The 27,780-nt window shown below is 56.7% G+C and overlaps 1 protein-coding gene and 4 non-coding genes across 5 annotated transcripts; all 5 read left to right on the forward strand.

Annotated features, from left to right (window-relative positions):
* The first annotated feature begins 583 nt into the window (after nucleotides 1–583).
* Nucleotides 584–27,746, forward strand: TBRG4 (transforming growth factor beta regulator 4). The gene is made up of 11 exons (XM_075922996.1): nucleotides 584–736; nucleotides 2,687–3,184; nucleotides 6,333–6,656; nucleotides 10,871–11,042; nucleotides 13,988–14,145; nucleotides 15,445–15,555; nucleotides 16,822–16,966; nucleotides 18,733–18,978; nucleotides 20,358–20,469; nucleotides 21,603–21,717; nucleotides 27,479–27,746. The coding sequence occupies exons 2-11, from the start codon at nucleotides 2,762–2,764 to the stop codon at nucleotides 27,578–27,580; spliced, it is 1,908 nt and encodes a 635-aa protein (XP_075779111.1). The 5' UTR covers nucleotides 584–736; nucleotides 2,687–2,761; the 3' UTR covers nucleotides 27,581–27,746.
* Nucleotides 4,392–4,529, forward strand: LOC112546895 (small nucleolar RNA SNORA5). The gene has a single exon (XR_003090614.1). It is a non-coding gene; the product is annotated as a small nucleolar RNA SNORA5 (small nucleolar RNA).
* On the forward strand, nucleotides 8,384–8,523 carry LOC112546892 (small nucleolar RNA SNORA5). The gene has a single exon (XR_003090611.1). It is a non-coding gene; the product is annotated as a small nucleolar RNA SNORA5 (small nucleolar RNA).
* LOC112546897 (small nucleolar RNA SNORA5) lies at nucleotides 19,557–19,694 on the forward strand. The gene has a single exon (XR_003090616.2). It is a non-coding gene; the product is annotated as a small nucleolar RNA SNORA5 (small nucleolar RNA).
* LOC112546896 (small nucleolar RNA SNORA5) lies at nucleotides 26,505–26,634 on the forward strand. Its single transcript, XR_003090615.2, has one exon. It is a non-coding gene; the product is annotated as a small nucleolar RNA SNORA5 (small nucleolar RNA).
* Nucleotides 27,747–27,780: the final 34 nt, after the last annotated feature.

A 27,780-nucleotide genomic window follows, 5' to 3' on the forward strand; every position in this document is an offset into this window, starting at 1 on the left:
CTTGGACGCACACACACACACTTGGACACACACACACACACACTTGGACGCACACACACACACACACACACACTTGGACGCACACACACACACACATTTGGACGCACGCGCACACACACATTTGGACGCGCGCGCACACACACACACACACACTTGGACACACACACACACACACTTGGACGCGCGCACACACACACACTTGGACACACACACACACACACTTGGACACACACACACACACTTGGACGCGCGCGCACACACACACACTTGGGGACACACACACACACACTTGGACGCGCACACACACACACACACACACACACACACACACTTGGACGCGCATGCGCACCACATGCGAGACAGCAGAAGATGCTGGGGGCGGGCTCCCAAAGCCGGCCCCCCCTCCCCGCAGCAGCCCGCCCCCAATCTGCACGGGCGGGAGAGGGGGTGACGCTGAATGACGCTGCCCTCACACAGGCAGCCCCGCCCACCCAACATGGCGCCCACCCAACATGGCGCCGAGCACGACACACACGTTTCCCTCCCCCTCCTCAGCCTCCTCCGCGGCTTCCGGTTCCGCCCCCTGCCGGAAGAACTCCCTCTCCTCCCGGCAGCCAATGGGCGCGTCCGGAGCAAGGGCGCGAGAGGCAGTGACGCCATCGGGCCGCGCCGCTCACGCGCGCGCGCTCTCTCCCTGGCCGGCTGCGGACGGGCCGAGGTCAGGCGGCGCGGGGCGGTGAGTGGCTCCAACCGCCGCCCAACCGCCGCCCGGGCCGTGGGGGAGGGGCTGGCGGCCGGGCCAGTCACGGTACCGGGGGGGGGGGGGGGAGAAGCAGCCCCCCCCGTTTCCAGCCCGGTTCCCCCTCCCGGGCCGGTGGGGAGGGTGTATCCGCCCCCCCCCCCCGACGGCTCACGGGCCGGTTCCCCCGGGCGGGGCCGGCTGGGGGGGAGGAAGCGCGTCGTGCTCCCCCCGGGCCGGCAGCGCGCTCCCCTGACCCGTGCGGGGGGGCCGGTGCCAGCCCGCGGGCGGGGCTGCCTGTCGGGAGAGCGCCCCGCGGGGCTGTTTCCTGGGGGGTCCCGCTGCTCCCCGGGAGGCTGATCGTGCTGGGTGCTCGCTCGAGCCGCCCCCGGCAGCGCTCCGGGGGGGCGGGGACGGATACAGGCCTAGGACGGATGGCGGGGCAGGAACGGACCCTAATACCAGCCTTAGAGTTTTAGTGCAGCGTCTACGTTTTCAATGTCCATGGGGGTCCCCCCCCCCCCCCATTGCTTCCAATGTGACTAACAGAACGTAGATGGGATCGTGCACTTTGGTGGGCAAAACCCCCTTCTTCAGATGACCGGCGTATTCAAAGTTCAGATCCCAGACTTTTAATACACCGGTCACCTGAGGAAGAGCGTTTTGCCCACGAAAGCTCATGATGCCCATGCACATCAGTGGCTCCCAACCTTTTCCAGATGAGGACCCATTTTGACAATCCAGGAATACTGGGCAGGTGACCCAGGGCAGTTCAAAAAATGTGTGAATGGCTCCTTAAGAGCCACCTGGGGAGACACTTGGTGACTCTTTTGAAATGTAATGGCGACCCATATTTGGGTCCCGACCCATAGGTTGGGAAACCCCCTTCTACATGTTTTGTTAGTCTTTAAGGTACTCCTACACTATTCGTTGTTTAAGTTTTTCCAGTTACAGAGTAACTCAGCTACCCCTTTGAAAATTTAGACTAAGTGATTGATAAGGGCCTGGGACTTAAACTGACTCTTGATAAATTACAAGAAATTCCTGTTGTATTAGAATGGTTGTTTAAACGATTTCAAATGAGTGAAAGCAAAAGGAAGTCTTAAATGCTCAGACCTTAGTGATGCTTTTATGAATATCATGAATGAATGTGAAACTAATAGGGCAGAAATTCATTGACCATTCTCAGCCTGAGACTATACTTTATCTTCTAGAGCAGTTGCCTGTCTGTATGGCCTTGTCTATACTTGCAGCAGCATGTAGGGTACTTACAGCTCTGTGCCATAGTGAAAAACAGTCCGCCTCCACACTGGTGTTTAGCTACATGTGCCCATGAAAAGTTCTGGCAGAGTGTAGGCAGCAGAGATGCTACAATGCTAAAAATAGCAGTTGGGGGAAGGAGGCCCTGCTTGGGTATGTAGAAGACCATGTAGCATATGTACCCGAAGATTCTGGTGTACTCTACTTAGCTACCCGGTGCTTCACTGCCTACAATGGATTACTGGTTGATTCCCTGTTTTGTTCATTCCCTCTGGGGCATCTGGCATGGGCCATTGTCAGTGGACAGGGTACTGGGCTAGCTGGACGTTTGGTCTGATCCAGTCTGGCTGTTTTTATGTTAGACTGTTGTTTATACATTTGCTAGCTGTGCTCATCGGTTAACCCTCACCATGCCATATCAGAGGCAGCAGCACGAGAGGGTGGGGGAGCTGGTGGTATGTGGGGATCCTATTTATAAACTGGCTTCCCACAAGCATTGGCTCAGCAGCATGGGGGTGGGAGGCAGACTGAACCTGTTGTGTACAGGAATTACATGTTTTCAAAAATCCATGCATTTTAACATCCCTACTGCATGCACTGCTGCCGGTGTCCAAAGTCCTCCAGTTTCCTTGTCTTTTCAAACTGTTATCTATGCTTTTGTTAAAGGTGGTGTTTTTTATTTTCTAGGGCCTCTGAAATGTGGAGTTGACCCCAGTTCACTGTGTCCCCCTTCCTGTCCAGCCCAGTATATCAAGCTGTGTCATGGCCGCCAGATTGGTGCAGCGATGTTGTCGTCCACTCTTTGGTGCCTCTACCTCGCTTCCTCTGGCATCCCCAGCTTCTCTGCTAGCCCCAGCATCCAGGACAGTCCAAGCAAGAGCTCTGCCTCAGGCGGCTCTTGCTTCATTACACACTTCAAACCTCTCTAGGCAAACAGACAAACTCTTGTTCAAGGAGAAAGTGTACAGCAAACATACAGAGCACAGTGAAATTGATGAACTCATTGAATCAGCTTCTAGCCCTGAAGAGCTCCTCCACGTGGGTGAACAGCACTCTCTCAGTGGGCACCAGGCGGCCACATTGATCATCCAACTCTCCCGACTCGTGATGGAGAAAAAACTAGAAACAGAGAGCATCGTGCAGGACAGTCGCTTCCAGCAAGTGCTCAACGTTCTCAATAGCCAGGTACGTTCCCATCATGTTGCGGATGGGCGCTCTCAGAGAGAGGAGTATGATGGGAGAATGAGCACAGAGAGTGCCCTTTCCTTGGTGCTCCTGGCACATTTGATCAGACAAAATTTCCCAGAGATCCCTAGCTGGTGGCCTGTGCAGACTTGGCAGGTCATGTAATTTTGGTCATGCTTGCTTCCAGTGGGGGGAGAGAGAGCACGTGGAGAGGAGAGAATGGGACAGACTGCTTTCAGAAAGGGGAGGATACTTATTGCACTAGAAACAACTACAATGCAGCATTGCTTGGATATTCCATTCCTGTGTGTTCTAGGGATGTTAAATTGAGATTAATCAGCTATTCGAGTACTTGATGGAATTTCCACTGACTACTTGATTAGTCGATGCGGGGAGGCGCTCGCTACCCCTGCTGTGGCTCTGCCTTTTCAATGTAGTAAGAGCCGCCCGGTTCTTACTACTTTTAAAAGGCAGAGCCGCAGCACTCGGGGTCCTGGCGTGAGCAGGGACTGCTTCAGTCCCCCCTCGTGCCGAGCGCTGTGCTGCACCTCTGCTTCTGCTCTGTGCAGCACAGAGACAGTGCAGGGGGGAGTCAGCTTTCAAGCTGGCTTTCCCCCCCCACCTCAGCACCAGCTCCTGCTCCTCCCCCCACCCCACCTTGCTGCCTCTGCTATAGATGCAGCAAGGGGGGGAATGCGAGTAGTCGACTGTTCAATTACTCCTTTACATCCCTAATGTGTACATTGGCTGGAGTGGGCGTTATGTATCAAAATGGGTGCGTACAGGTGGGAATTAGGGTGCTAGCCTAGTAGACACTACTGCTTCCCAACAAAAATTTGCATTCTCTCTACTGAGATTAAGCTATCGCCTCCCCTATTGGTGACCTGAGTCAAGGGTGCTTCCGAGATCCCAGCTAAGTTCTTGTCCGTACAGGGGCTGCGGTGAACAGCATCACAAGGATGAATGAAGTTTGCAGTGGATTGATCATTGGTGAATTCTGCTGCTAGCAGCAGTGCTGTACCCATGTTAAGAACGCTAGTTTCCACCTTTGGGCGCTTCAGTGAATCCATGTCCAGCTCTCAGTAGCCAAGTTGAACCTTGAATTAGCCCATTGAAATCTTAGGAAAATGATGGGGCCTCTAAACAAGAGAAGAATATTGGGTTTCATACATTACAATGTGTTCTCCTCTACCTAGTCTAAAACCACAGCAGCCTTGTCAAATTCAGTGCTGTCCTCCTCCGTGCTCAGCACTGGCCTAGCTGGCTGCCACAGCAACATCTGTAGTTCATGGGCCCCATGTCTCTCTTACTGGACCCTGGGGATAAAAGAATGCTACAGACACCCAGTATAGATAAGTAGAGATACTCCAGCATCTCACCCTACGAGTTTGCCTACACAGGGATGTTAAGTTAAATTGTTTGCTCTGAGTACATAAACATTAACTGAAGGGAATCCACTCCACTTTGTTAATCCACATTGTACTACCCACTACCTGGTATTAGAAGGTGCCACACAGGTGCCATCATTTAAATGGTTGAGCTGACCATGGGGCAATGGAAGATACACACACAGATGTGCTGGTTGCTGATCCAGGTGTAAAGCAGTGTGTAGCAATGGAAGCATTGCCAGAAGTGGAATAATTAAAAATTTGTCCACATCAAACTTTTGAACAAACCCCCTCCTCTTCCCCACACTTGCTTCCTCATTCTGATAGAGGCAACAAGGAGGGGAAGAGACTAGTTGACAAGCCTGTCGACTATCCGATAAGCATTTGCATATTGGTTAGTCGACTAGTCCTTCACATCTGTAGCACAAAACAGCTGTCTGCTCCCTCCGTCCATGTACCTGTCTGCTCCATGCGCTAGGGGAGGAGGAGAGGCAGACTTCCCGTACTGCCCCTGTCTCCAGCACAATGGGAGCTGCAATGATTGGTCTGGGGTGTAGGTGATGCCTGAAGTTCCTTCCCCGCCAAGGGGAACGCAGAACCTATAGGGAGCAGCCAACTGTTTTGAGCAGCCAGAGGCTGCAGCAGGCAAAGAGCCGGCCTCAGGGTCTCTGCGGAGTGGCTGCAGGTATCTTGCCTGGCCCTGGCCTAATGAGTGATACTTGTGAACAGAACCTTTGCAAACTGCTGTGAGATTTCTGCGTTACTCTCCTCCATTGGTGATCACCCTGAGTTCCTGATTCTGTGTCCAGGCGTGGCTCTGAGAAGCTGCTGAGCCACTGGACATGCCAAGTTTCTGACAAGTTATAAGACAAAGGTCTTGAATATTAAAACACCAATGGTACTATTGCCAGAGCACATTGGTCAAATTCTGAGCCATTACATTCTGCCTCTCTTGATTCCTTCTGCCGCTTCAAACGGGGAAGTTACTTTTTTTTCCTTTCCTGACATTGGTTTGTGCTGATGTTAAATAGCTGTCCTGTTTCACCCAGAGGGGTGATATTCCCTTCATTTTCAGCACAGCCCATGGGGATTCTTCAGCCCGGAAAAGTGCTTTAAATCTAGATGATCCATCATGGAACTTTTGGCTTCTGATTTTTTTTTTCAGCTGCCTATTGGTAAGTCCAGTGAGAGAAGTTAAGTTGATCCAGAGCGCAGCACTGATAGCCGTATGCCACCACGTGGATGACATAGGAACTTGGCCCTTGCCCATGTAGCTAAGATCTGGAAGCATAAAAAAGTTAAGCTTTCAGCCACTTCATCGTCGGTGTCTCCTTGGTGGAGAGCCGCGTGGGCGCTACGCCTTTGGCGTCGTAGGCAGTTACAGAATGTCCACGGTGCTGGCGGGGAAGTATTTGGTCTGAACATAGGGGGAAAGGTGAGAAATGACAGCTCAGCCCTGGGAAAACTAGAGTCCTGCTGATTTGTCTCCAGACCACAGCTGGACAGAGCCGCTGCTCGTGCTGCTGGGGAACCTGCAGGCAGTGGCTGAAGTTACAGGCGCAGGGAAGGTGGAGGGTAGGCCTGGGGGCACTAAAACCACTCTGTGGGGGAGGAGGGATGCCGTCCTCTGGAGCAGCTGGCACTTCCCAGTGCGGGATGACTGATCCCATCTGACGAATCCTCTATTCCTTGCCTCTGCTTCTCGCTCGTCTCACTCCCTCGTGCCTAATGACATTCCCCTCTTGCTCTTTGCTGCCTAGATTTCCCACGTCTGGAATGGCTCCTTTTTGCCCCTTTTGAAGAGCCTCTCCTTCCTGGGGCTGGAGCAGAATCGGAGGGAGCTGAGATCGGTGAAGCAGGAGGTGCGCTGGCGTTTGAGACGCCTGAACCTCAGGCATATTGTTTCCCTGGCCGAGTACATAGCAGCCAGGCCACAGGCGAAGGATAAGAGTGAGCTGCTGAGTGACTTGGTGAAACACTTGGAGCTGCGCTGGACAGAGATTGAGGACACGAGAACGGTGGTGGCACTGATGGCGAAGGTCGGACACCTCTCACAGACCCTGATGGACCGGCTGGAGGACAAGGTACAGGCAGTAGCTCAGACACGCTTGAGTCTCCTGCGGCGTGGATTGATTTAAATAAATCCATTTAAATTTCCAATTTTAATCACTCTCCCCATTCCCCATGCACACCAGAGTCTAGGGAGGCCCAGACAAGTAGATTTTGTGGGCTCCAGCCCTGTGGGTGGGTGGGTGGGTGGGACGGGGCTGGATCACCAGCGCGGGCTCCCTACTGCTAAATCTCGGGGGCCGGATGCAGGCAAGTCGGGGTCCACATCCGGCCCCCGGGCCTGAGGTTCCCCACTCCGTCCTAGGTGGTTAATTTTTTACTTACAGTTTGTCTCAAGCTGTATTTGCAAATGCACAAAACCAGAACGCTACATGTTTTTATTAAATAAACTACCTTGAATATGCTGGATACATAAAGAAAAATATTATCAAACCAGGCTTTGCCTGGAGTTCTGATTCACTGAACAAAGGAAAGATCTGTAGCTAGTGAATTGAACTGATTTTTGTTATGATTCATGTATCCTTCATGATTTTAGAACTAGTGCATCTGGTTCTCCCACCTAGTTTTATTTGTTCATAGTTTGGAAGAGGAAAACAAGCTTTCCTGCTTTTCCAGCTTCCAGTTGGTTTCTTAAATTGGAATGAACTAGTCATTGAACTGTGAGGCTAGTTGAATAAACTGATCTGAAGAAAGTATTCGCTCCACACCTGCAGAAGGGGCCAGGGCTATCAAAAGCTGGCTTAGTATTTCAATAAACTCTGGTTTCAGATACTGCTTAATGTGATTATTTATGTTTAATGTACATGGTTTTGATTGATTATAATACATTTAGACCTTAACGTCAGCTATCTGCGTCCTACTTCATTTTAAATAGTTTTTTTAATAAATCTGTGTTTAAATTAAATAGAAAAACTGACATTTTTTTAGAATACAAAAATACATTTCCAGGTTCTTTTCATTCCAGCTTCCTAAGTAGCTCATCCCATACAGCAAGGAATTGTTAAAGGAGAGTCCTTAATGAGCATCGATTATGGACAGTGCTCCTTTAATTCCACTGGAGGGGTTGCTGGGAAGACAAAAAGGGCTACTGAGAGGAGGAACCAAAATGCCCCGGGTATTGCAGTGTCTCTACGGGTTCCTATTTAAGAATCACTTATTAGTGAGACACCTGGAGGACTTTATACAACAGGTCAGGAATTCAGGGCAGCATATGCCTTCGAGAGCCTTCTCAATCTTTTCTGCTATGGAATGTTTTGCCCCCACAACTTCCCGTGCGGATTTTTGTCCTTGTTTTGTTTTGTTGAGCCGTGATCCTGGATCCACACGCCCCACAGATCTGATCTGAGGTTAAGGAGGTAACTGTTGTGGTTTCCTTTACTGAAATGGCTCCGTAGTGAGATTCCGTAGCAGAGAAACTGCTTCATCCCCACGGCAAGGCTCTACTGAGATCGGAGCACAGAGTAGCAGAATCTGCTCGTTGAGGGGGCAGGCTGCCTTGAGACTCCCTCTTTTAAGTCATCCCAGAAGGGGGGAAAGGGAATGTTACCTTAGTTCTCATTCCATTCCTCTGTCTCCTTCCTGGTTCTGAATTGGATGGCGTGTGAATCTGAGCTCTGCAGACTTTGGCCAGTGGCGTGGCTCCTTGCTCCGGTGCTTACTAGATGTATTTCTGTGTGATCTGGGATGGGGAAACGCTCCTCCCGTCGAAACCACCAGTGAGGTCTCTAGGTGATGGTTTGACTGCAGCTATGTCAAATTCAGTGCTCGCCTTTTCCATGGTGGGTACTGGCCCAAAGAGCTGCCACAGAAACATCTGTAGTTCATGGGCCCCGGGTCTCTGTCTTTTTGGACCTTGGGGATAAATATTTGCTACAGACATCGGTGCATGCTAATAAAAATACCGCTGTTTACATGGGTTGGGTTGCAGTTTTCCCAGATAGCAAATGAAACACAGCTGGGTAAGGTTAATAATAGATGAGCTTCCAAGGGAAACACCAAGGAATGGTGTTAATGATAAGGAAGGGGCACACTTTCCCCTGTGTCAGTACTCACCTTGCTCAGCTCCCATGGGGCTTAGCTCAGCATAGACCCTTAAAGTTAGAGTGCTGCTCTCTTCTGGATGAAATGTAAACTGCGACGCTCAGAGTTTGAGGCCAGAAAGTACCATTAGATCAGGGTGGGCAAAAGGGCCTCTGTGGACCCTGAACCGAGGTTAAGGATAGCCGGAAGCAGTGGCAGCAGAGTAGGACTTAGAGCATGGAGCTGCTGTATCAGGCTAGCCGAGGGCTGTGCTTAAAGGGACCCGACTCCCACCCCGGACAGACAGTTCTCAGGGGTTCCCCGCTTGCAAAGCAGTCCTGGCTTGGAGTGCCCCGAGTGCCCACACTCAGCACATCACAGCACTCGGCCATCAGACCGGCTGCACTTGCCGCAGGCTGCCATCCGGGGGGATCAATCGGGGGGCTGCAGGAGAGCTTCCACCCCAAGGAGCCCGCAGAGCCACCCCAGTCCTCCCCATTGTGGCCTCGTACCCCATTCTTCCCTCACCCCCTTCCACTTACTCCTCCCTAGCCCCCCTTCCTGATGTACAAAATAAAGGACACGTGTATTCAAAAATAGAAACTCTCTTTATTGAACAAAACTGGGGGAGACTGGGAAAAGGGGGTGGGAGAGGGGAGGGCAACTAAAATGATCAGGGGTTTGGAACAGGTCCCATATGAAGAGAGGCTAAAGAGACTGGGACTTCTCAGCTTAGAAAAGAGGAGACTGAGGGGGGATATGATAGAGGTCTATAAAAGCACGAGTGGTGTGGAGAGGGTGCATAAAGAAAAGTTCGTCATTAGTTCCCATAATAGAAGGACTAGAGGACACCAAATGAAAGGAATGGGTAGCAGGCTTCAAACGAACAACAGAAAGTTCTTCTTCACAAAGCAAATAATCAACCAGTGGAACTCCTTGCTGCAGGAGGCTGTGAAGGCTAGAACTAGAACAGAGTTTAAAGAGAAGTTAGATAAAGTCATGGAGGTTGGGTCCATGGAGTGGTATTAGCCAGGGGGTAGGAATGGTGTCCCTGGCCTCTGTTTGTGGAAGGCTGGAGATGGAAGGCAGGAGACAAATGGCTTGGTCATTGTTTCGGTCCATCCCCTCCAGGGTCCCTAGTGTTGGCCACTGTCGGCAGACAGGCTACTGGGCTAGATGGACCTTAGGTCTGACCCAGGACGGCCATTCTAAGCTCAGGGCTCAGGGTCGGGGGTCTCAGTGGACCCCCTTGATTTTCATGCCAACCTGCTCCTGGGTGGCCAGGCTGGCAGCTCTCCTGTCCTAGACGGCCACTTTCCTGTGCCTAGTGCGGAGGTCGTGGATGAGGTCCACGATCTCCGCACTAGATCAGGCGGGCGCCCGCCACTTGCGGACCCAAGCAGGCTCCCGGGAGCTGCCAGCCTGGTCCCGGGAAGAGGCGGAGGGCTGGGGGGCATCGGTTGGCTGGTTCGTGCCGTGCCAGGTGCAGGGTCTGCTGGCTGGGTGCTGGCAGGCTTGCACCTGGCACGGGCACCGTAGCCAGCCCGTGCCCCTTCAAGGGCTCCAGGACCGGGAGGGGGGCAGATGAGTTTCCCTGGTGGTGCCCAGAATGGCCACCAGGGAAAGCTGGGAAGGGCTAGCCTCCCACTAGTTCGAATTAAGTGGCCACACAGCCCTTAATTCGAACTGCTTAATTCGAACTAAGCGTTAGTCCTCGCAGAATGAGGTTTACCTAGTTCAAATTAAGCGCTCCGCTAGTTCGAATTAAGTTCGAACTAGCGGTTTGCATGTGTAGCGCCTATCAAAGTTAATTCGAACTAATGTCTGTTAGTTCGAATTAACTTTGTAGTGTAGACATACCCGTGCTGAGCCCATACTGGCCATGTGTGATTGTAATAGATCCCAGAGTGTTTTTTTGCAATAGTAATCAGTGGAGCACTGATACCCTGACCAAATTCCATCAGAAGTAATTACATTCTGCCTCCTTTAACTTGTCGTGCTTGCTATAATGGTTCTCACAGTGTGTCGCGTGCTGTTTATTTTTGTGATCTCCTGTGTTCTGCTCCAGAAGTGGCTGCATTTCAGTGCTGGGTGATCTTGGAGGGGGTGTGTTTGGTAGGCTACTTTGAAAGGACTGGATGTGTAAGAGATTAATCATGTGAATTGCTTTAACCCGCCTTTGCTCTCTGTGCTTCGTGTCTGTTGGCAGGCTTTGGAACTGGCCGAGCATTTCAGCGTTGAGGACATTCGGAAAGTGGCGTTGGCTTTAGCAGTCCAGAACCGGCGTTCTGTTCCCCTGCTCCGGGCCATTTCTTACCATCTGGTTCAGAAGCACTTTGCCCTCAGCACTAGCGTTCTGGTGGACTTGGCCTTTGCATATGGTGAGTGAGTCCAGCCGCCCCCTGAATGACCCAGTCAAGTATCCCGCCGGCACAGTCTAGTGCAGCACAGTCTTTGTGTTGAGCAAGGGCTTTAGCGCATCACTCCCGGGACGATGCAGTCCTGGCTGAGGAAGACCTTGAGTTCCAAGCTCAGATATTCAAGTACAAAGACCTTTAACCCTGCCGGTTGAGAGCTCTCCACCCTGCTTTGGGGAATTAACTATGGAGCCATAGGAAGTCACTGTTGTCTAGCAGCATGACCAGCACTTCCACTGCTTCCTGGGCCCTTAGAAGACATTTAGGGGTAAATTAGAGCCAAAGAACAGCACAGAACACTGAGAGCCAGGACAGGTGGCTGTAAATAGTGGGTTTCTTAGCGCTCTCTTTATGGGACCACTGGAAACTTGGCCACGCCCATGAGACGTGGACATCTGGCTCACTCAAATCATGCCAGACCATGGATGTTGCTGGACCAGAGTGCCAAACTAGAGAGGTTCAAGCTGTATTTAGTTCCCTCTTGTGCGCATCCCCCCTCATCAGATCACCTTCCAGCAGCACAGGGCTACTCAACACGTGGCCCGCAGCCCATTTGTTTGCAGCCCATGGGGTCATTTGGGTTTATGTGGGGATCAACACATGGCCCGCGGCTGGGATTCTTTGAACATGGCCTCCACAGGGAACACGCTCCACAACGGTGAGGAGTCTCCCGGGCAGGGTGAGCAATGAAAGATGCAAGCAGATGGGCTGGCTGGAACAGATCAGGTACAAGATGTTGGCGTTTCTAGCCCCCAGGGAGCACAGGGGCATTGTGGGAAGTGCTTTGTATTCATGCCCTTCAGTGCGAAAGAAGCTATTTGCATCTACTTGCATATATTTGCAACCACACTTAAGTTGCAGCCTTCGGCATGTGCTGTGAGTATCATTGTGGCCTCGGGGCTTCCGAAGTTGAGTAGCCCTGCAGTAGTGCATTAAACATCCCCATCCAAACCAGACTTTTAGCTTTCAAAGAAATCCACTTAGTGCTGCTGTTTGAAAGAGACCTTTTCTGGGTGCTCAAAGGGGAGGCAGAATTCCCAAATTCTAATCCCAGCTCTGCAGCAGACACTGTGGGTGTGGAATTGGTACAGAACTGGATTGCCCAGTTGGAGATGTGACATCGCCCCTTTGCACCTAACATTTGATCTCTCGCCATCAGGATATTAGTTCAGGAAAGTGTGTAAAGCGATACTGCTTTATCCAGGGACAAGGGAATTGGTGATTCTCTACCTCTTGTTACCTTCAGATCTAGCCTGGAGGTTGTTCTGGAAGATACTTTAGTCCGACACAAGCCTGTTGGGCTCAGAGCAGGGATGCGAAAGTGTAGCGGTTCTGTTGGCATGAGCCAGCACCGAATTCTGCCGTCTGTCCTGTAGCTACTGTGGTTGTGCAGAGATAACAAATGTAGCTTAAGTACAACCTGGAGTAGGACTGTTCAGTAATTAGGTGCCACAGATTTGTTACCCTGGCTATAACTCAACTCAAGTTCTTTTCCAAACCCTTTAACTCGTCAGGATTCAGTGATACAATATTACTATCAGAGGGGTAGCCGTGTTAGTCTGAATCTGCAAAAGCGACGAGGAGTCCTGTGGCACCTTATAGACTAACTGAAGTGTAGGAGCATAAGCTTTCGTGGGCAAAGACCCACTTCGTCAGATGCATGTCTATGCTAGACTTGGATAATATTACTATGATGGACTTGGATGCGTTTCTCTTCCCCACTTTTTTCTGGAGCACTCTCCTGGCCCATCTAATGGGGGCATTTTTGCTCCTCAACATGCCTCATCAATGACGATGCTTCTTTAGTTCCTGTTTTCTGGAGCATCCACCACCCTGATACAAGACCGAATTCTGATTAGACAGCTTATTATTAACTTCAGGCTTGTAGCAAATGTATTCCTCAGCCAAGATTAGCATCTGTGTGTTAAAGAAAATGGTTTGGATCTAGTGACATACTGTCCCTTGGTGCAGCGCTGCAGTGTCTTGACCCCACTGGAAGGGAAACATGCGGCGCTTTGCATTCTGAAGTGGTGCATGTGGGTTGGTTTGCAAGGTTAGGAGGGCAAACAAACATGCCACCGCTTCGCACTCGAGTGATTTTCATCTTGCAGACACTTTAAGAGTGTTGACGAGTGAATCTTCAAAATGGGGAAATAGAATATTCTCTCCATTATGCAGTTGGTGTGACTGAGGCCTAAAAGTTAGTGGCGTGCCCCAGGGGGAATCAGCAAAAGCTGAGGCAGGAACTGCGGAGTTCCTAGCGCTTGTCTCTAGACTGCACCTTTTCCCGCTAGTACTTTGATTTGATTGTGTGTCGATATCAGGGTAACAGTGCTGCAAGGGCCCCATGCGAGTATCTAGGACTGACTCTCCCCTTGTAAGTTTCACCTGCTGGGCGAGCGCAGCATTAATGTGGACATCGTGAGTACATCTTTGGGACTTACGCTGCCCCTTTGGTATGTATTCATGGGTCTATAGTTGGGCTAGCCTCTAGCGTGAGCACGTCGGATGCAGTGCTCTGCTGCTCAGTGATGGGTATGCATGGGCCCAGGTCGCTGCGCATGGGGCCCGTGTCTCTCGAGAGATGGGGAATAACATTTACTGGCACAGGCCAGCACCATTAGTCCTCATCCCTTCTCCCTGGTGATCTGGAGAGGCTGGTGGGCTTGGAGCAGAGTCCTGGCCTGGTTCCCCGCATGGCTGTGGCTAAGATCTGATGCAGAGATGGGGAGGGAGCAATGCTCACCCAGCACCTCTTCCTCTCCAGGAATGTGGCTTGATGCTTTTGCTTGTTTCCCCCCTCCCCCCCGTGCCTTCCCCCTCTTCCCCCTTGCACTGCTCCCACTAGTGCCTCGGAGCTCCAGGCTGACTCCTCCTAAGCAGCTGCTGATTTCTTCTGCCTCTTTAAGGAAAGCTGAATTTCCACCAGACCCAGGTCTTCCAGAAGATGGCATCAGACCTGCAGCCCCACGTGCCGCAGATGACTCATGGGGACGTGGGGCGGTGCGTCAAGTCCTTCGCTTACCTCAAGTGGCTCAACCTGCCCCTCTTCGAGGCCTTCGCTCAGGTGAGGAGGCTCCAGCAGGGAAGGGAAATAGCCATGGTTGGGCCCCTCCTTGTCTCAGTTTCCCCAGCTGTAAGATGGGGTAACGAGGTCTAGAAGGGTTAAGCCTGTGGTCTTATCAGCTGGTACCTTGTTCTGTGGACATATAGGCAGCAATCTGACTTGGCTAAGTGCAAGACCAGTGCCAGTAAACATGGATGAAATGTCTCTTCTCTGCGGGAGGCTACAGTGTGGGGCACTGATTTTAGGAATCATTAAAAAGGGGATGGAGAATATCTTATTGCCCTTATAGAAATCCATGGTACGCCCACATCTTGAATACTGCCTACAGATGTGGTCTCCTCATCTCAAAAAAGATATACTGGCATTAGAAAAGGTTCAGAGCCGGGCAACTAAAATGATCAGGGGTTTGGAACCGGTCCCATATGAGGAGAGATTAAAGAGACTAGGACTTTTCAGCTTGGAAAAGAAGAGTCTAAGAGGGGATATGACAGAGGGCTATAAAATCATGAGTGAGTGGAGAAAGTGAATAAGGAAAAGTTATTTACTTGTTCCCATAATATAAGAACTAGGGGCCACCAAATGAAACTAATGGGCAGCAGGTTTAAAACAAATAAAAGGAAGTTCTTCTTCACACGGCGCATAGTCAATCTGTGGAACTCCTTGCCTCAGGAGGTTGTGAAGGTTAGGACTATAACAGGGTTTAAAAGAGAACTAGATAGATTCATGGAGGCTAAGTCCATTAATGGCTATAAGCCAGTATGGGTAAGGAATGGTGTCCCGAGCCTCTGTTTGTCAGAGGATGGAGATGGACGGCAGGAGAGAGATTGTTTGATCATTACCTGTTCGATTCACCCCCTCTGGGGCACCTGGCGCTGGCCACTGTCGGCAGACAGGACACTGGGCTGGATGGACCTTTGGTCTGACCCAGTCTGGCTGTTCTTAAGTTCTTACCTCACAGCTGGCTCACTGCAGAAGCTGCCTGGTGTGGCAGCAGCTAATGCTGAGAGGGGAAGCAGAGACTGATCATTGGGGGGCACCAGACTGCCTGGCAACCAATCCCAGCTCTGCCCCAGCTAACCTGCCTGTGCCAGTTTGCGCATCTGACAGAGCGAGCAGTCTGCCCATCCCGTACCTCTGGGCTCCTTTCATCTAGTGGTGGACGCTAATACCGCTGGGTTAACAAGGTTGCCTGTGGCATCACCGGGGCAGCGCTGTGCGTGGGTTGGATTGTGTACGTGTCAGAGTTAGCTTTGGAACAGGTTGGCTTTATGGGTCTCGTTTTCCATCTCTGGTGTCCAGTACGCTTTGGACAACGCCGACCGATTCACGGTGGCGCAGCTGTGTAACATCGTCCTGTCTTTCGCCCGCCTGAACTTCCAGCCCAGCCAAGGCGAGACTTTCTATAGCACGGTAAGTGTCTCGCCCCTTCCCTCCCCGCACACCCTCGTGCGGTGGACCCGGCATCCCCTGGAGGCGTCTGAGCTTGCAGATTCATGGGTCTCCTCTCTGAGTTCTGCAAGGCAGCTGCGCTACAGCCCTGCAGTCCCCCACGCACCTCCCAGCCCACGAGCGTGATGTGCAGCCTCATCAGGCCCGGGGCACCACAGGTCACCCTTGGTAGGTGACCTCGGTGACGTGCTTGGATTTGCGCCCTGGGGGACAGTAAGGGCGCGCCCAGCGCTCGCTCCCTCCCTCCTGCTGCACGTGGCAGGGTGCCAGGCTCAGCGTCTCCAGACAAGCATGGAGGCCCACGCTGTGGATGATGTGATAGGGTGAAAATTGTCGGGGAAAGGTTACGGGCCACCTGCTTGTCATGGGCCTGGGCTGGGGATTTCCAGGAAGGGTGTATCTGTCTGGGGACTGAGAGAGGCAAGGAAAAACCTCCAGAGAACTCCTCCTGCCCGGAAATCGCCTGCAGGCCGTGACAGGCGGGTGGGCTGTAACCCTCTTCTGGCTGTTATCCTGACCCAGGTGGCTGGGAGGGGAAATGGCTCTATTGCTGCCTCTGCTGGTGACCCGGATAGGTAATAAACCCCCAGGCAGCAGGCACATAATCGCTGAACACACTGGGGATATGCCAGCCTTCCAGAGGTGCACGTCTGGGTGGGGGTCCTGGAGCCTTTGCAGTTCCTTTGCTACGTAGGCATGGATGAGTTTAGAAGCATTCTGAGCAGAAGGTAATGTAGCCCGGGGCTAATCCGATACCAGCTGTCTGGCTAATCTGGCCCGGGGCTAATCTAGTTCCCTGGGCACCTTTCCAGGAGTCCTCAGGTCTGTTCCAGCTCCCCACTCCCTCCTGCGGTCCCTTACCAGCATGTGGGGCCTCTGCTTTGATCGGGGTGGCCGCTTAGTGGCCAGTGTGGCACAAACTGGTGAGGGGACGTCTGGATCAAGTGACTATCTGGGAGGAGCCACCTCTTGCAGATCACTTCCGCAGGTGGCCCTGGGAAGGCGGCTTAGTCCTCATGGGGCCACTCAGCCTTATGGGTCTCTCTCTAGGGCAGGGCACAGGGGCAGGACAGTGCCATGGGCAGCTTGCCCTGCCGCCCCATTCCTGTAGTGGGCATTGATCCAGGGCTCTGTGGGGCTGTCAGTCCTGGCACCCATGAATTCCTGGCAGAGCCAGGACGGAACGGCCCAGGAATCCCCTCTGACAGCCGGTGACTCCTTCTCCAGGTCCATGAAAAACTTGCGAACCGGCTGGACAGCCTGGACCCGCACGGGCTGATGGACCTGGTGTGGTCGCTGTGCGTGCTGCAGCAGGCGAAGGCTCCCTACCTGCAAAGCGTGCTGGCCCCACAGCTCTACGGCCCGCTTCTAGGTAAATGCAGAGGTGCCGGGGCCGGGGGGGCACCTTTAAGAGACGGGGGGACCGCACAGCTCAGGGGAGCGGGAGTGGGAATATAGAGCCTTTGCCCTCTCGATTCTCCGTTCCCATCAGGCCCAAGTGCAGGCTTGGGCCACGAGGCCCACGCTGGGGGAGATGAATGTCCTCTGGGCCGTGACCAGCAGGCTCATGTCAGAAATCCAGCCCCAGGTGGCCCCACTGTACTAGACTCAGCAGCGAGAGGAAGGATGGACTGAGTGGTGGGAAACCCATGGGGTCTGTCCGGGCCGCGGATGGGGAGCTGCCTGCTATGGCCCCATCCGGAAAAGAGTCCTGGGGCTTCCATCGCTTTGGGAAGCACAGCACAGTGCTGCTGCCTCCGCCCAGCTCTCTCAGCCCTGGGCTGGCCACACGCATCTGGGGTTGTGGGTGCGATGGGGAGGGGCCTGGAGGTGAGTGCGACGCTCCTGGAAATGAAGCGCTGGTTGCTGTAGCACAGGGGTGGCCAACCCGTGGCTCACGAGCCGCATGCAGCTCTTCACCCTGAAAGTGCAGCTCACAAACCCACCCCATGCGCCCCCTACAATCAGCCCCCGGCCCCCTGTGCTCACCGGGTGCAGGGGAGCCGTCCGGTGTGGCAAAATGGCACCAGCAAGATGGCGGTGGCTGACCAGAGCCTGATGTGGCCAAAAACCCTGCCCACAGTTTTTAAAGGGACCGCTTGCTTTTTTTTTTTTTTTTTTTTTTTTTCCTCTCCTCAACAATTTTGGTGCGGCTCGTCTCGTCTCATTTTTCCAACGCCGTGTCTGCTCTCTTCATTTAATGGGTTGGCCACCCCTGCTCTGGCAGGCGTGTGGCTTTGCCAGCCCAGGCTGCTGTACAGCCTGGGCTGGCCCCAGATGGCCCCACGGATGCGCTGTACCTAAGCCTCCCACCCCATTGTCCCAGCGCTGGGCACAAGGATCAGGGCGTTTCCTGAGGTGGGGAACTTCCTCAAGGGGCGGTTTGGTGCCCCCAGCCTTGGAGCTGTGACTTGTCCTGGCAGCTGGAGTCTGAGTGCAGTGCGGAAGGGCCGGTTGGCTGCTCTGCCTCCTGCCCCGCTGAACCCTGGCAGGCCAGACGGGTCTGACAGCACCATGGCAGAGTGGGGACAGGCTAGAATCTGCAGCCGTGTCACACCCAGGACTCGCCTCGCTCTACCGTAGTTCATTGGCTCGTGGGACCCTGGGGATAAAACCCTGCTGCAGGCAGGCAGGCTCTGTAAGCGCAGGGGCTGTGGTGGGAAGGGCGTGACCTTTGGGAGAAGGGGGGCAGCAGCCACTTCTGAGCCTGCCTCGGGGCGTCTGTCCAGCAGGTGACGTCCTTTGTGGGGTGCTGGCTCAGCTGTTCCCGAGAGTCCCCAGGCACGCTCCCTCCTGGAGTGACACCCCCCTCCCCCCGGAGCACAGAGCTCCTCTTGCTGTGGACAAAACATGCCCCGCTAGTGTTGCATCGCACCCGGGCACCGGGGCCTTCCCACACCTGCAGATCCTCTGCCAGGCCTTCCTCGCGCCTGTCTCACCCGCGTGGCTGCCAGCGCTGCAGCTGGCCATTGGAGGCGGGGGGCAGTTCCCCTGCAAGGCGCAGCGTGTCCATGGCAGTCGGTGGGTCGGAAGCCGTTCGGCACTTATCCTGCACGTTCTTACGGGCCGTCGGGCCGGGCGGGGCACCGAGTGAAGTCCCAAGCCCCTTCCTTCATTGCCACCCTTCTTACCTCCCAGACGACCAGTCGCCCAGAGGGCAGAACTACCGGCTCAAACTCCTGCATGTTAATGCTGCTGCCAGGCTGGAGTGCCCAGGCTACCCGGGGCCCTTCCTCCCGCCTGAGGCCCTGCACGCCACCGAGCCGCCAGGCGACAGGAAGGCCACGCCGCTCCAGAGCAGCCTGCAGGAGGCGCTGAAAGGGGTGGCCGGAGACGAGGGTAACCGGCGCGTCAACGTGCAGACCATTTATGGCTGGCAGCTGGGTGAGTGTGATCTTTGGGCCAGAGCTGGCCTTTTCCGACATCAGTGCCATGAGCTGAGGTGTTGGCTAGCGGGCACAGAGCGCGTAACTCCTCTCTCCTGGCATCCGCCCAGTGCATGGCAGTCTGCTGCAGCCCCGCCCCCCTTCGCCCATCACCTGGGTCTCACGGCGGCTGGATTACTGCGCCCCGCTCCTGACGTGTGCAGTGGCCCCCCAGCACCCTCTGCTGTTCCAGTCCTGAGTAGAGACGCCGAACGACGCCAGATGCTTTGCGATGGGCACAAAGATGCAGCCCCTGAATGGACGTGACCCGTCCTGCCCCCTGGCTGCAGAGGCGAAAGGCTCAGTCCGGCTGTGCTCCCCAGCCCCAGGGCTGTGGCTCAGGGTGGACTGCTAGCAGGGGTGGAAGGCTGTTTCTCAGCCACGTGACTGTCTGTCTCGGTGGAATATTGTCCCCCATGGTTCGGACAGACCGGTCCCTACACCCTATCCTGTAGAATTGCTAGGCAGGCCGTGGGAGGAAATGCCACATGCACCCCCCCGACTGCTGCTGCTCCGGCTGGCCAGTTAGTGTCACCCTGCAGCCATGTCAAATTCAGGACTCACCTTCCCCTTGGTGGGTACTGGCCCAGCCGGCTGCCACAGCAACACCTGTAGTTCATGGGCCCCACGGCCCTCTTGTTGGACCCTGGGGATAAAAGCTTGCTACAGACACCCGCTGGGAGTGGTCTCTGCTGTCTGATTGCGGCTCCCGCCGGCCACACAGCAGAGGTGGGGGGAGCCTTTTCTCAGGAGGGGGCCACGGGCCCACAGAAAAATCAGGCGGGGCCATGCACAAGTGAGAAGCACAAACAAAGAATCTCATTGGCTTGGCTGTCAAGTGGGAAGCAACCAAACCAACAGGCACTCGCCTCGCTCCCGCTGAACTCGGGGCACGGGGGTTCCCCCGCAGCGAGACAAACCCCCCCTCACGCTCCAGCCCCCCGGGGAGGTGCCGCGGCTCGAAGACTTGCTGCAAGGGGAAGCCCCGGGCCAGGTCAGAGTGAGCCAGGGCGGGGGGGACAGGCTGTAGGCTCCCCCCCCATGAGACCAAGCATACGAGAATGGCACGGCCCAGCTTCCCCTCTGCCATTAGCACCCCAAAGCCTAGCCACAGCTGTGTCCCGCAGAAGGCGAGTAGCAGGGCCGGTCCTCCTGCCTAGCTGCCCAGGGAGTGTTTCCCCCTCGCGGCTCTCGCCAGCGGACTGAGGGCCTCGGCGAGGCTTTGCCCGTCATGCAGCACCAGACCCCCAGGGGATCTGGCCCGACAGGGTGGCTGGTGCCAGTCGGGAGCCAGCCAGGCCGCGGGACTCCCTGTGCTTCCCCCTCTCTCCTGTGTAGATGCTGAGATGGTGCTGAACAGCGAGGGCCAGCCTCTCCCCATAAAGGACTTCACTGCCCCCCACCTGCTCCAGTGCGAAGGGACCAAGCCCCTGCCACAGGGCACCAGGAGGTGAGTCGGCCTCGCCGCTCCTGCAAGCGGGCTGTGCCACAGGGAGATGGGGGGGAGTTACGGAGGGGTTAAGGCTGCCCCAGCCTCCGGGCCGTGGAAGCTGCTGGGTCGGTGAGTTCTGAGCAGGAGGGGAGGTGGGGCCAGGCAGCTCGTAGCATAGACCCGCTGCCGGCAACGGCCGCATCCAACCACTGAACCGAGGGCAAAGGGGCCGCGGCAGCCGCAGACCCCGGGGAAGGTGCCTTCCTCAAGCACTTAGCTCCTCTGAGCGCCTGGCCCCATCCCCCTGGAAGTGCCCAGGACAGACAGGGTAGCCAGTGTCTTCATCCACAGGGGCCTTCCCTAGGCGGGGCTCCTGGGGGGACCCACAGCTCTGAGAGTGCCCATGCTCAGCCCCGCTAGCCTCCCCTGTTTGGTGCTAATTGGGCAGGGTGGGCACCCTGGCCAGCAGAGCCCTTCTCTGTCTCCTAATTAACCTGCATAAGCCTTCTAGGCTCAGCCGAGCCCGAGCCGAGCTTCGTAAGTTTTCAGTCTCAGCCCATTGCCTCGTGGGGGCAGCTTCTGCCGCTGTGCCCCACCTCTCCCCAGCCCCTGCGGAGCCGTGGGGACCAGCCCGCCCTCTCGCATGGCCGCTGGCCCCGGTCTAGCCCTTTTGCCAGCTTTCTCATTCACACTCATCAAACAGATCCCGGGGCTGAGACACCTCCTGGGTGTAGCGCTGGTGGCTAGAAACGCTCAGACAAGGGCCCTCTGATCTCCTGCCTCAGGGCCTGGGTGGGGCTCTCGGCCCCTGGCGTAGCCGCTCCTGCCCCCAGCCCGTACAGCACCGCGCAACTGAGCAGGTGCCTGTGGAGCTCCTGGTCCTGCCCTTGGAAGCGTTGGGTATCGGCGGCCGCTGCAGGGGGATGAGAGAGGCCAGTGGGTGTCCGGCATCCCACTCTTGTGCCCCGTCAGCTCCGGGGCAGTCGGCAGCTCAGCTGGCGAGAGCAGTTCTCAGCGTTGGCACGGGAGCGTCTTTGGCGCTTCGGCAGCTGCTCCGAGCCAGCGAGTGCCGCCCGGCCCCCAGTGCTCTAGGTTGCGATCGATTTGAGCCTGAGTCCTTCGGCCCCTTCCCTTGTGTGCGTCTCTCGCAGGATAGCTTTCCTGAGGTGGGAGTTCCCAAACTTCAGCAGCAGAAGCAAGGACCTGCTGGGCCGCTTCGCCATGGCCCGACGACACGTGCAGGCCGCCGGGTTCTTGGTCGTGGACGTGAGTAGCCAGGGAGGCTAATGCCTTCTCCCCCTGCCCCCGATACCAGAGTGGCCGGGGCTCGCTGGCCCAGCACACCCCACAGAGGAGCCAGGCAGCCCTGTACGCGCAGCTGGTCACCCTTCCGGTCTCCCTCTCCCCTTGGGCCGAGCTGAACTCACTGAGTCCGTTTCCTGAGACACAGCAGCCGAAACCACCCGCCTGCGGGGCTGGTCTGAAGGGAGGCGGCCACGGACGAGGCCTTACCTCAGAGATGACCGAGGCAACGGGGGGAGCGGGGGGGGAGAAGGCTGGTGCTGTGAAATGAGCGCTGCCTGCCAGTAAGATCGGGGAGCAGTTTTCCCAGGGAAAGGGGGAGGAGCCCCAAACTGGGGCCGCCCCAGCCCAGTGACTAGGGGAGGGGCTGCGTGGGTATGAAAGCGGTCCCAGAACAGCAGCAGGGAGAAGCCGCCTCTGGGCGGTGGCTTTACTCCACCTCTGGGGATGTGGCTTTACTCGCTCAGGCCTCGCTTTGCCAACCTGATCCGTCCTTCACACAGCCGATCCCAGGGGCCTTTTCCCAGGGAGGGCTGAGAATGAAGCGCCTGCAGGGGCCGGCACTGGACACTCCGAACGCCCTGTCCCTGGAATCCCGAGGGCAGGGGTTAGCTGTGTGGGTGCAGGGAGTGCTCCGGCCCTAGCTGCGTGGGTGCAGGGAGTGCTCCGGCCCTAGCTGCGTGGGTGCAGGGAGTGCTCCGGCCCTAGCTGCGTGGGTGCAGGGAGTGCTCCGGCCCTAGCTGCGTGGGTGCAGGGAGTGCTCCGGCCCAGCCCGAGGGCAGGCTGTTAGAGGGATCTCCGAGAGGTGTTCTGCCTCCCCCATGCCAGGGAGGAGATGCTGGCACGAGGCTCCGGGTGTGTCCCAGTGGCTGGGTGTTCTGCAGTGGCTGTTGGCTTGAAGACAGGCTCATCGCCATAGCCGGCAGTGAGGCTGCCTGTGCCCCAGCAGCTGTGACTCAGTTCAGTTTCAGAGCAGTGATAGTGTCCAGAGCTCGGTCCGTACAGCCTGAACGTGGCCTGTCAAGCAGCCAGAGGGCTGGGTCGCCTGCATGGGGCGCACCGTGAGGTCTCTGTCCCTGCGTGCCCTAGAGATGGGACCAGCAACCGGGTCTCCCAAGCCACCCCGCTCTACTGGCCCCCAAAGATGGGGGGCGGGCGGCAACCAAGTGAAATGTCGGCCTTGGCTCTCAGTGCCCCTAGATCCATCCGGCAGTGCCCTTCCTGCGGGAGCCCCGAGCCTGCACTGGAGCTGCCGTTCGTTGTGTACAGCCCGGGGGGGTTGTAGCGCCCGCCAGCAGCAGCTTGTGCTGAAGGAAGGCGGCTGGCACCACCTGCAGTACCTGCTGGGTTCAAAGCAGAGGGGTTTGAATGAGGCTGCGTGCTGGGGCAGTGCCTTTCCGCCTCTGGCCACCAGGGGTCGCTGTGCACCGCCCGGGGAAAGGCCTTTGTGTAAGGACCGGGCACAGCGCCTTCGCCGTGGGGGCTGGTCCCTGAACCACACAACCGACAGCCCATCAGAGCCACTGATCGGCCTGCCTGGGAGCAGGAACACTCAAGGTCTGAGCCTGGCTCTGAGCTTCTCTGCCCTGGTGCTCTTGGCCTCGGCGCCGGCGGGTTTTCAGCCTCCTGTGCAGCTGCCCCACGAGTGCCAACGCCGCACGGCTGTGAGCCGGAGCCTGAGCTGCAGCTGCCCTCTCCGCCCACCCCGCCCACAGGAATCGGAGCCCCACGGCAGCAGGGCTGACCTGTCTCCCTGGGCTGTGTGTGGCTTCACTAGCAAGGGATTCGCCGCCCTCCCGTCCTGGCTGAATTCAGAGGGTTTGGAACAGGTCCCCTATGAAGAGAGATTAACGAGACTGGAGCTTTTCATCTTAGCAAAGAGGCAACTAAAGGGGGATATGATAGAGGGCTTCAAAACCATGACAGGTGCGGAGAAAGTGAATGAGGGAAAGGTATTTGCTTACTCCTACAGCGTAAGAACTAGGGGGCACCAAATGAAATGAAGAGGTAACAGGTTTAAAACAAAAGGAAGTTTTTCTTCACGCAGTCAACCTGTGGAACTCCTCGCCAGAGGAGGTTGTGAAGACCAGGACTTCAACAGGGTTCAAAAGAGAGCTAGAGAAATGCATGGGGGTTACGTCCATCAGTGGCTATGTGCTAGGATGGCCAGGGATGGTGTGTCTGGCCTCTGTCAGAGGCTGGAAATGGATGGCCGGAGAGGGATCACCTGAGGATTCCCTGTTCAGTCCCTCTGGGGTATCTGGCACTGGCCGCTGTCGGCAGACAGGACACTGGGCCGGAGGGACCTTCGGCCTGGCCCGTTCTTGTGTGTCTGTGGAGTGGATGTTGGCCTGTTCCTTCTTTCCCTGCAGAATTCAGTCCTGCCCAACACCTCCCTCCCCTCCTCCCAATTTTCCCGCTCCCCGGTTTCTAGTAGGGATGTGAGCGAGTAACTGGTTACCCAGTAAACACCACCTGTTACCTGGCACTTGGGAGCAGCCCCACCCTCCCGGGCACAGCGCACCACGGGCCGGGAGCCAGCAGCCGACCTACCTCCATTAGCCAGTACACCCTGATGTGTGACCGATTGAAGGGGGTTTCACATCCCTGGTTTCCAGGCAGCGCGCCGACGCAAAGTGCCCCGCCCAGGGGCGAGAAGGAGCTTCTGGCTTCCCTGAGCTATGGAGCGAGGGGCCTCCTGCCAGGCCGTCATGTGCTCTCCTGCGGTAAAAGACTTGACCCCTTTGCCAGGGGCCACTGGAGGCCCCACGGCCAGTGCAGCTGGAGGGGACAGCTGCAGATCCAACAGCGGAGGCGATGCGAGTGTTTATTTAGTCCCTCCCTGCCCCGTAGCGGCTTGTCTGGCCCCAGTGCTCTGGTGTCCCCGTGCTCCGTGGTCATGTAGCCTCAGCAGAGCATCTCCCATCACCCCCATCTGACCCAGGCAGCAATTTAAGGCCGGAGGGGACCGTTCTGACCCCTGGGTTTGAGCTGCAGAACTCAGGCCAGGGGGTCTCGCCCCGGTGGGCAGCTGAGACACGTGGACTAAGGGACTTGCCCAGGGCTCATGGAAAGACTCTGGCAGAGCCAGGAAATGGTGTCCCAGCCCAGCTGCTGAGCCACGTGGACTAAGAGACTTGCCCAGGGCTCGTGGACAGTCTGTGGCAGAGCCAGGAAGTGGAGTCCCAGCCTTTCCCGGCTCCCCAGTGGCCCTCAATCCTCAGCTCCCACCCGGCAGTGCAGGAGGCGCTGCAGAAGCTTGTGCCCTGGGGCTGGTTGGTAGCTACAGGGCGACAGAGGCTCAGGAGCACAACACACAGAGCGCCCCTCATCCGCCTTCCCTTGCTGCCAAAGCCAGTGCCAAAGCCAGCATCCTAGAGCCGGCTGCATTCCAGCGCCTGCCCAGCATCGAGGCAGGACCTGATCTGTTCCCAGGGCACCTCGTGCCACAATTGCCCCAGACTCGCTGGGAGGCCTAGAGCGCTGTAGCCACGTGGCCGCCGTTCTGTGCAGCATCCCTGCCTGGCATAGCTGCCCCCTCCTGCCTCTCCCTTGACTCCATGCTCCTCCCTCTCCACACGGTGCCTGGCTCACTTCCCCTCTGTCGAGTATCTCCCTTCAGCGGTTGCGGGTTGCCTGCCTCTCGCTCCGGCAGTGCGGAGTGCGCCTGGGGGGGATAAGAAAGTGGCTGGGTGAAGTGAAGGAAATGGGCCATGGAATGGTTGACGTGCTGGGAGTCCAGTGAACAAGGAAGCAGGTCCTGTCCGTGCTTGTTAAAGCTTCCCTCCCAACTCACCGTAGCACCGCTGCTCTCGACAGCTGCCTCTTGGCAGGCTCATCTGGGCGGGGTGTCAGATGTTCATCACGGCTAGCGTAGTGCCCTGTGCTCCGCCCCAGAAGCAGCTGCAGTGATGCCCAATGAAGTTGGCGTTTGAGGAGCACCTTGTGCTGCCCGGGCCTAGTGCCAGTGAATGTCTAGATGCGCCCCAGACGTCGGTGAGATACTGCCCCCGCCTGGGGTGGAGAGGGACACGCAGGCCCTGAGTGTCCGATTTGCCAGAGGCCGGCAGCTTTTAATGCGCTTCAGAGCCCCGGTGGCCGCAGGGTGTCTCCTACCAAACTGCCCCATTCCTAGCAGGCGAGACGTGCCTGCTTTGCGCGCTTCCCAAGCATCCTGTCTGTGCTGGAATTAGAAGCGTGTTAGGGTCAGTCCCACTCCTGGGTCCCAGACCCCGATTCTGCCCATGACCCCACAGTGGGTCCGCGGCACAGGTCCCACTTGCCTTTCCTCCGCGTTCAGCCTGCCCCTTGGCGAAACAACGGGGTGTTGGGGCCCCTGGCCGGTGGGGGCTGAGTAAACAGGCCTCAGCCACCAGCTGAAGTGTCTGGCCACCTGCCGGGAAGGGAGCCTCCAGGCAGTCCCTGCCGGAGCCCCTCACCTCCCCCTGCAGCCGTTGGCAGCGCTGATGTTCTGCTCGCTCCTCTGCTTCTCCCTGTTAGTTGTTAGTTCCGCTCCACTCTCCAAACTCCCCCACCCGCAAGGCTTTTAGAGAGGTCCCCTAGCAGCCTGAAGTCAGCGCCCCTGGCCCTTAATTGCTTTATGGCCACCTTCTCTTGGCTGCCCCGCTCAGCCAGGGAGAGCTGCCTCTCTCCCCTTCCATCCAGCCCTTGCACCCACCCTGTCCCAAGGGGAACACAGAACCTACGCAGGGGCAGCCAGGAAGAGTCACTTTCAGGTAGGGTGTGTGCCCTGCAGCCTTGTCAAGTTCAGTACCCGCCTCTGCCCTGCTGGGGGCTGGCCCCATCGGCTGCCACAGCATCACTTGTCGTTCATGGGCCCCCGCCTCTGGCGCTGGGGATAGAAATACGCGCCAGCCGCCCGCCGCGGGCTCGGAGACAGCACTGGTCTTGTTTTCAAAGAAGGAAATGTTCCTTCCGTGCAGCTGATGCACCCGGCACGGCAGGGGCCTGCGTTGCGTGGCAGCTGTTTATGGCTGGCAGGGGGCCTGCGTCCGTGTAGAGGCTCCCAGGGCAGGCCCCTCTCAGCGGAAGGGCCGTTGGACGCAGCCTGCCCTCCCCGCCGCAGTGAGGAGAGGCAGGGCTGGGGCTGTCTGGGCAGCCCGCACGCCCATTCTGTGGCAGCTCTGGCCAGCCCGGCGCTTGTGGTCAGTTCTGGCGTGTTTAAAGCCGAGAGCTGCATGTGTCGCGTCGTCCGCAAGGGGGGTTCACTGGTGCAGTTTCCCAGCACGGTGTGACGTGTCCCCCCGGCCCGGCTGCTTCCCTGAGGGCTGTTGGGATAGGAGATTTTACTGGGTGCTCTAGCGACCGTCAGCCATTCGTCCAGGCCAGCCAGACACGAGCTGCTTCCCGTCAGGCGCTGTGCAGTGGGGGCCAGAGAGTTTTCTCTCCCCGCAATGGGCTGGTTGATTGTAACAGGCTCCCCAGGCAAGGGACGCTTGCGCTGTTTCTTCGCCCCTGGGGCTCGCGTGGCATCTGCAGAGGGGGAACCTGGTGAGGCCGGCTCCTGTCCCACACTCTGCCTCTTGGCCTGACCGTGCTTGGGCATTGGTGGCAGAGCTGTGCCAAGGGGCACACTGCAGCCCTGTCCCTCTTCCCTTCAGGGGCGTGATCCCCCCCAAGCTGCCTCCGCAGCCCTGCCCAGCCCCAAGAGCGCAGCCTGGCCGCCCCCTCGCAAGCCCTGACCCTGCTCCCTCCTCCGCTGCAGGTTCCCTACTATGAGTTTCTGGAGCTGAAGTCGGAGTGGCAGAAGGCGGCCTACCTCCGGGACAGAATGAACAAGGCCGTGGGGGAAGACATGGTGAAGTAGAGCCCGGCCCTGTGGCAGGGCGGCTCGGTGAGCATCCGGCAGGACACTGACGGCTCGCTTCCCTCCACAGGAGCGCACGTGCTGCTGCTGGCCCTTGGGCTGCCGGGGGCGGGGGAGGCATTGTGTATATAAATGTGTATTGGAATAAATTCCCTCTTGTACAGGCCGGCTGGCATGGGGTCCTGCCACCCCCCGCGTGC

The sequence above is a fragment of the Pelodiscus sinensis genome, chromosome 2 (genome assembly GCF_049634645.1).
Source record: "Pelodiscus sinensis isolate JC-2024 chromosome 2, ASM4963464v1, whole genome shotgun sequence".
NCBI lineage: Eukaryota > Metazoa > Chordata > Testudines > Trionychidae > Pelodiscus > Pelodiscus sinensis.

Coding starts and splice junctions, on each gene's coding strand:
- TBRG4 (XM_075922996.1), top strand. CDS start 2,762: ATGGCCGCCAGATTGGTGCAGCGATGTTGTCGTCCACTCTTTGGTGCC. Junction 3,185..6,332: donor TCAACGTTCTCAATAGCCAG/GTACGTTCCCAT, acceptor TTTGCTGCCTAG/ATTTCCCACGTCTGGAATGG. Junction 15,556..16,821: donor GCGAGACTTTCTATAGCACG/GTAAGTGTCTCG, acceptor CTCCTTCTCCAG/GTCCATGAAAAACTTGCGAA.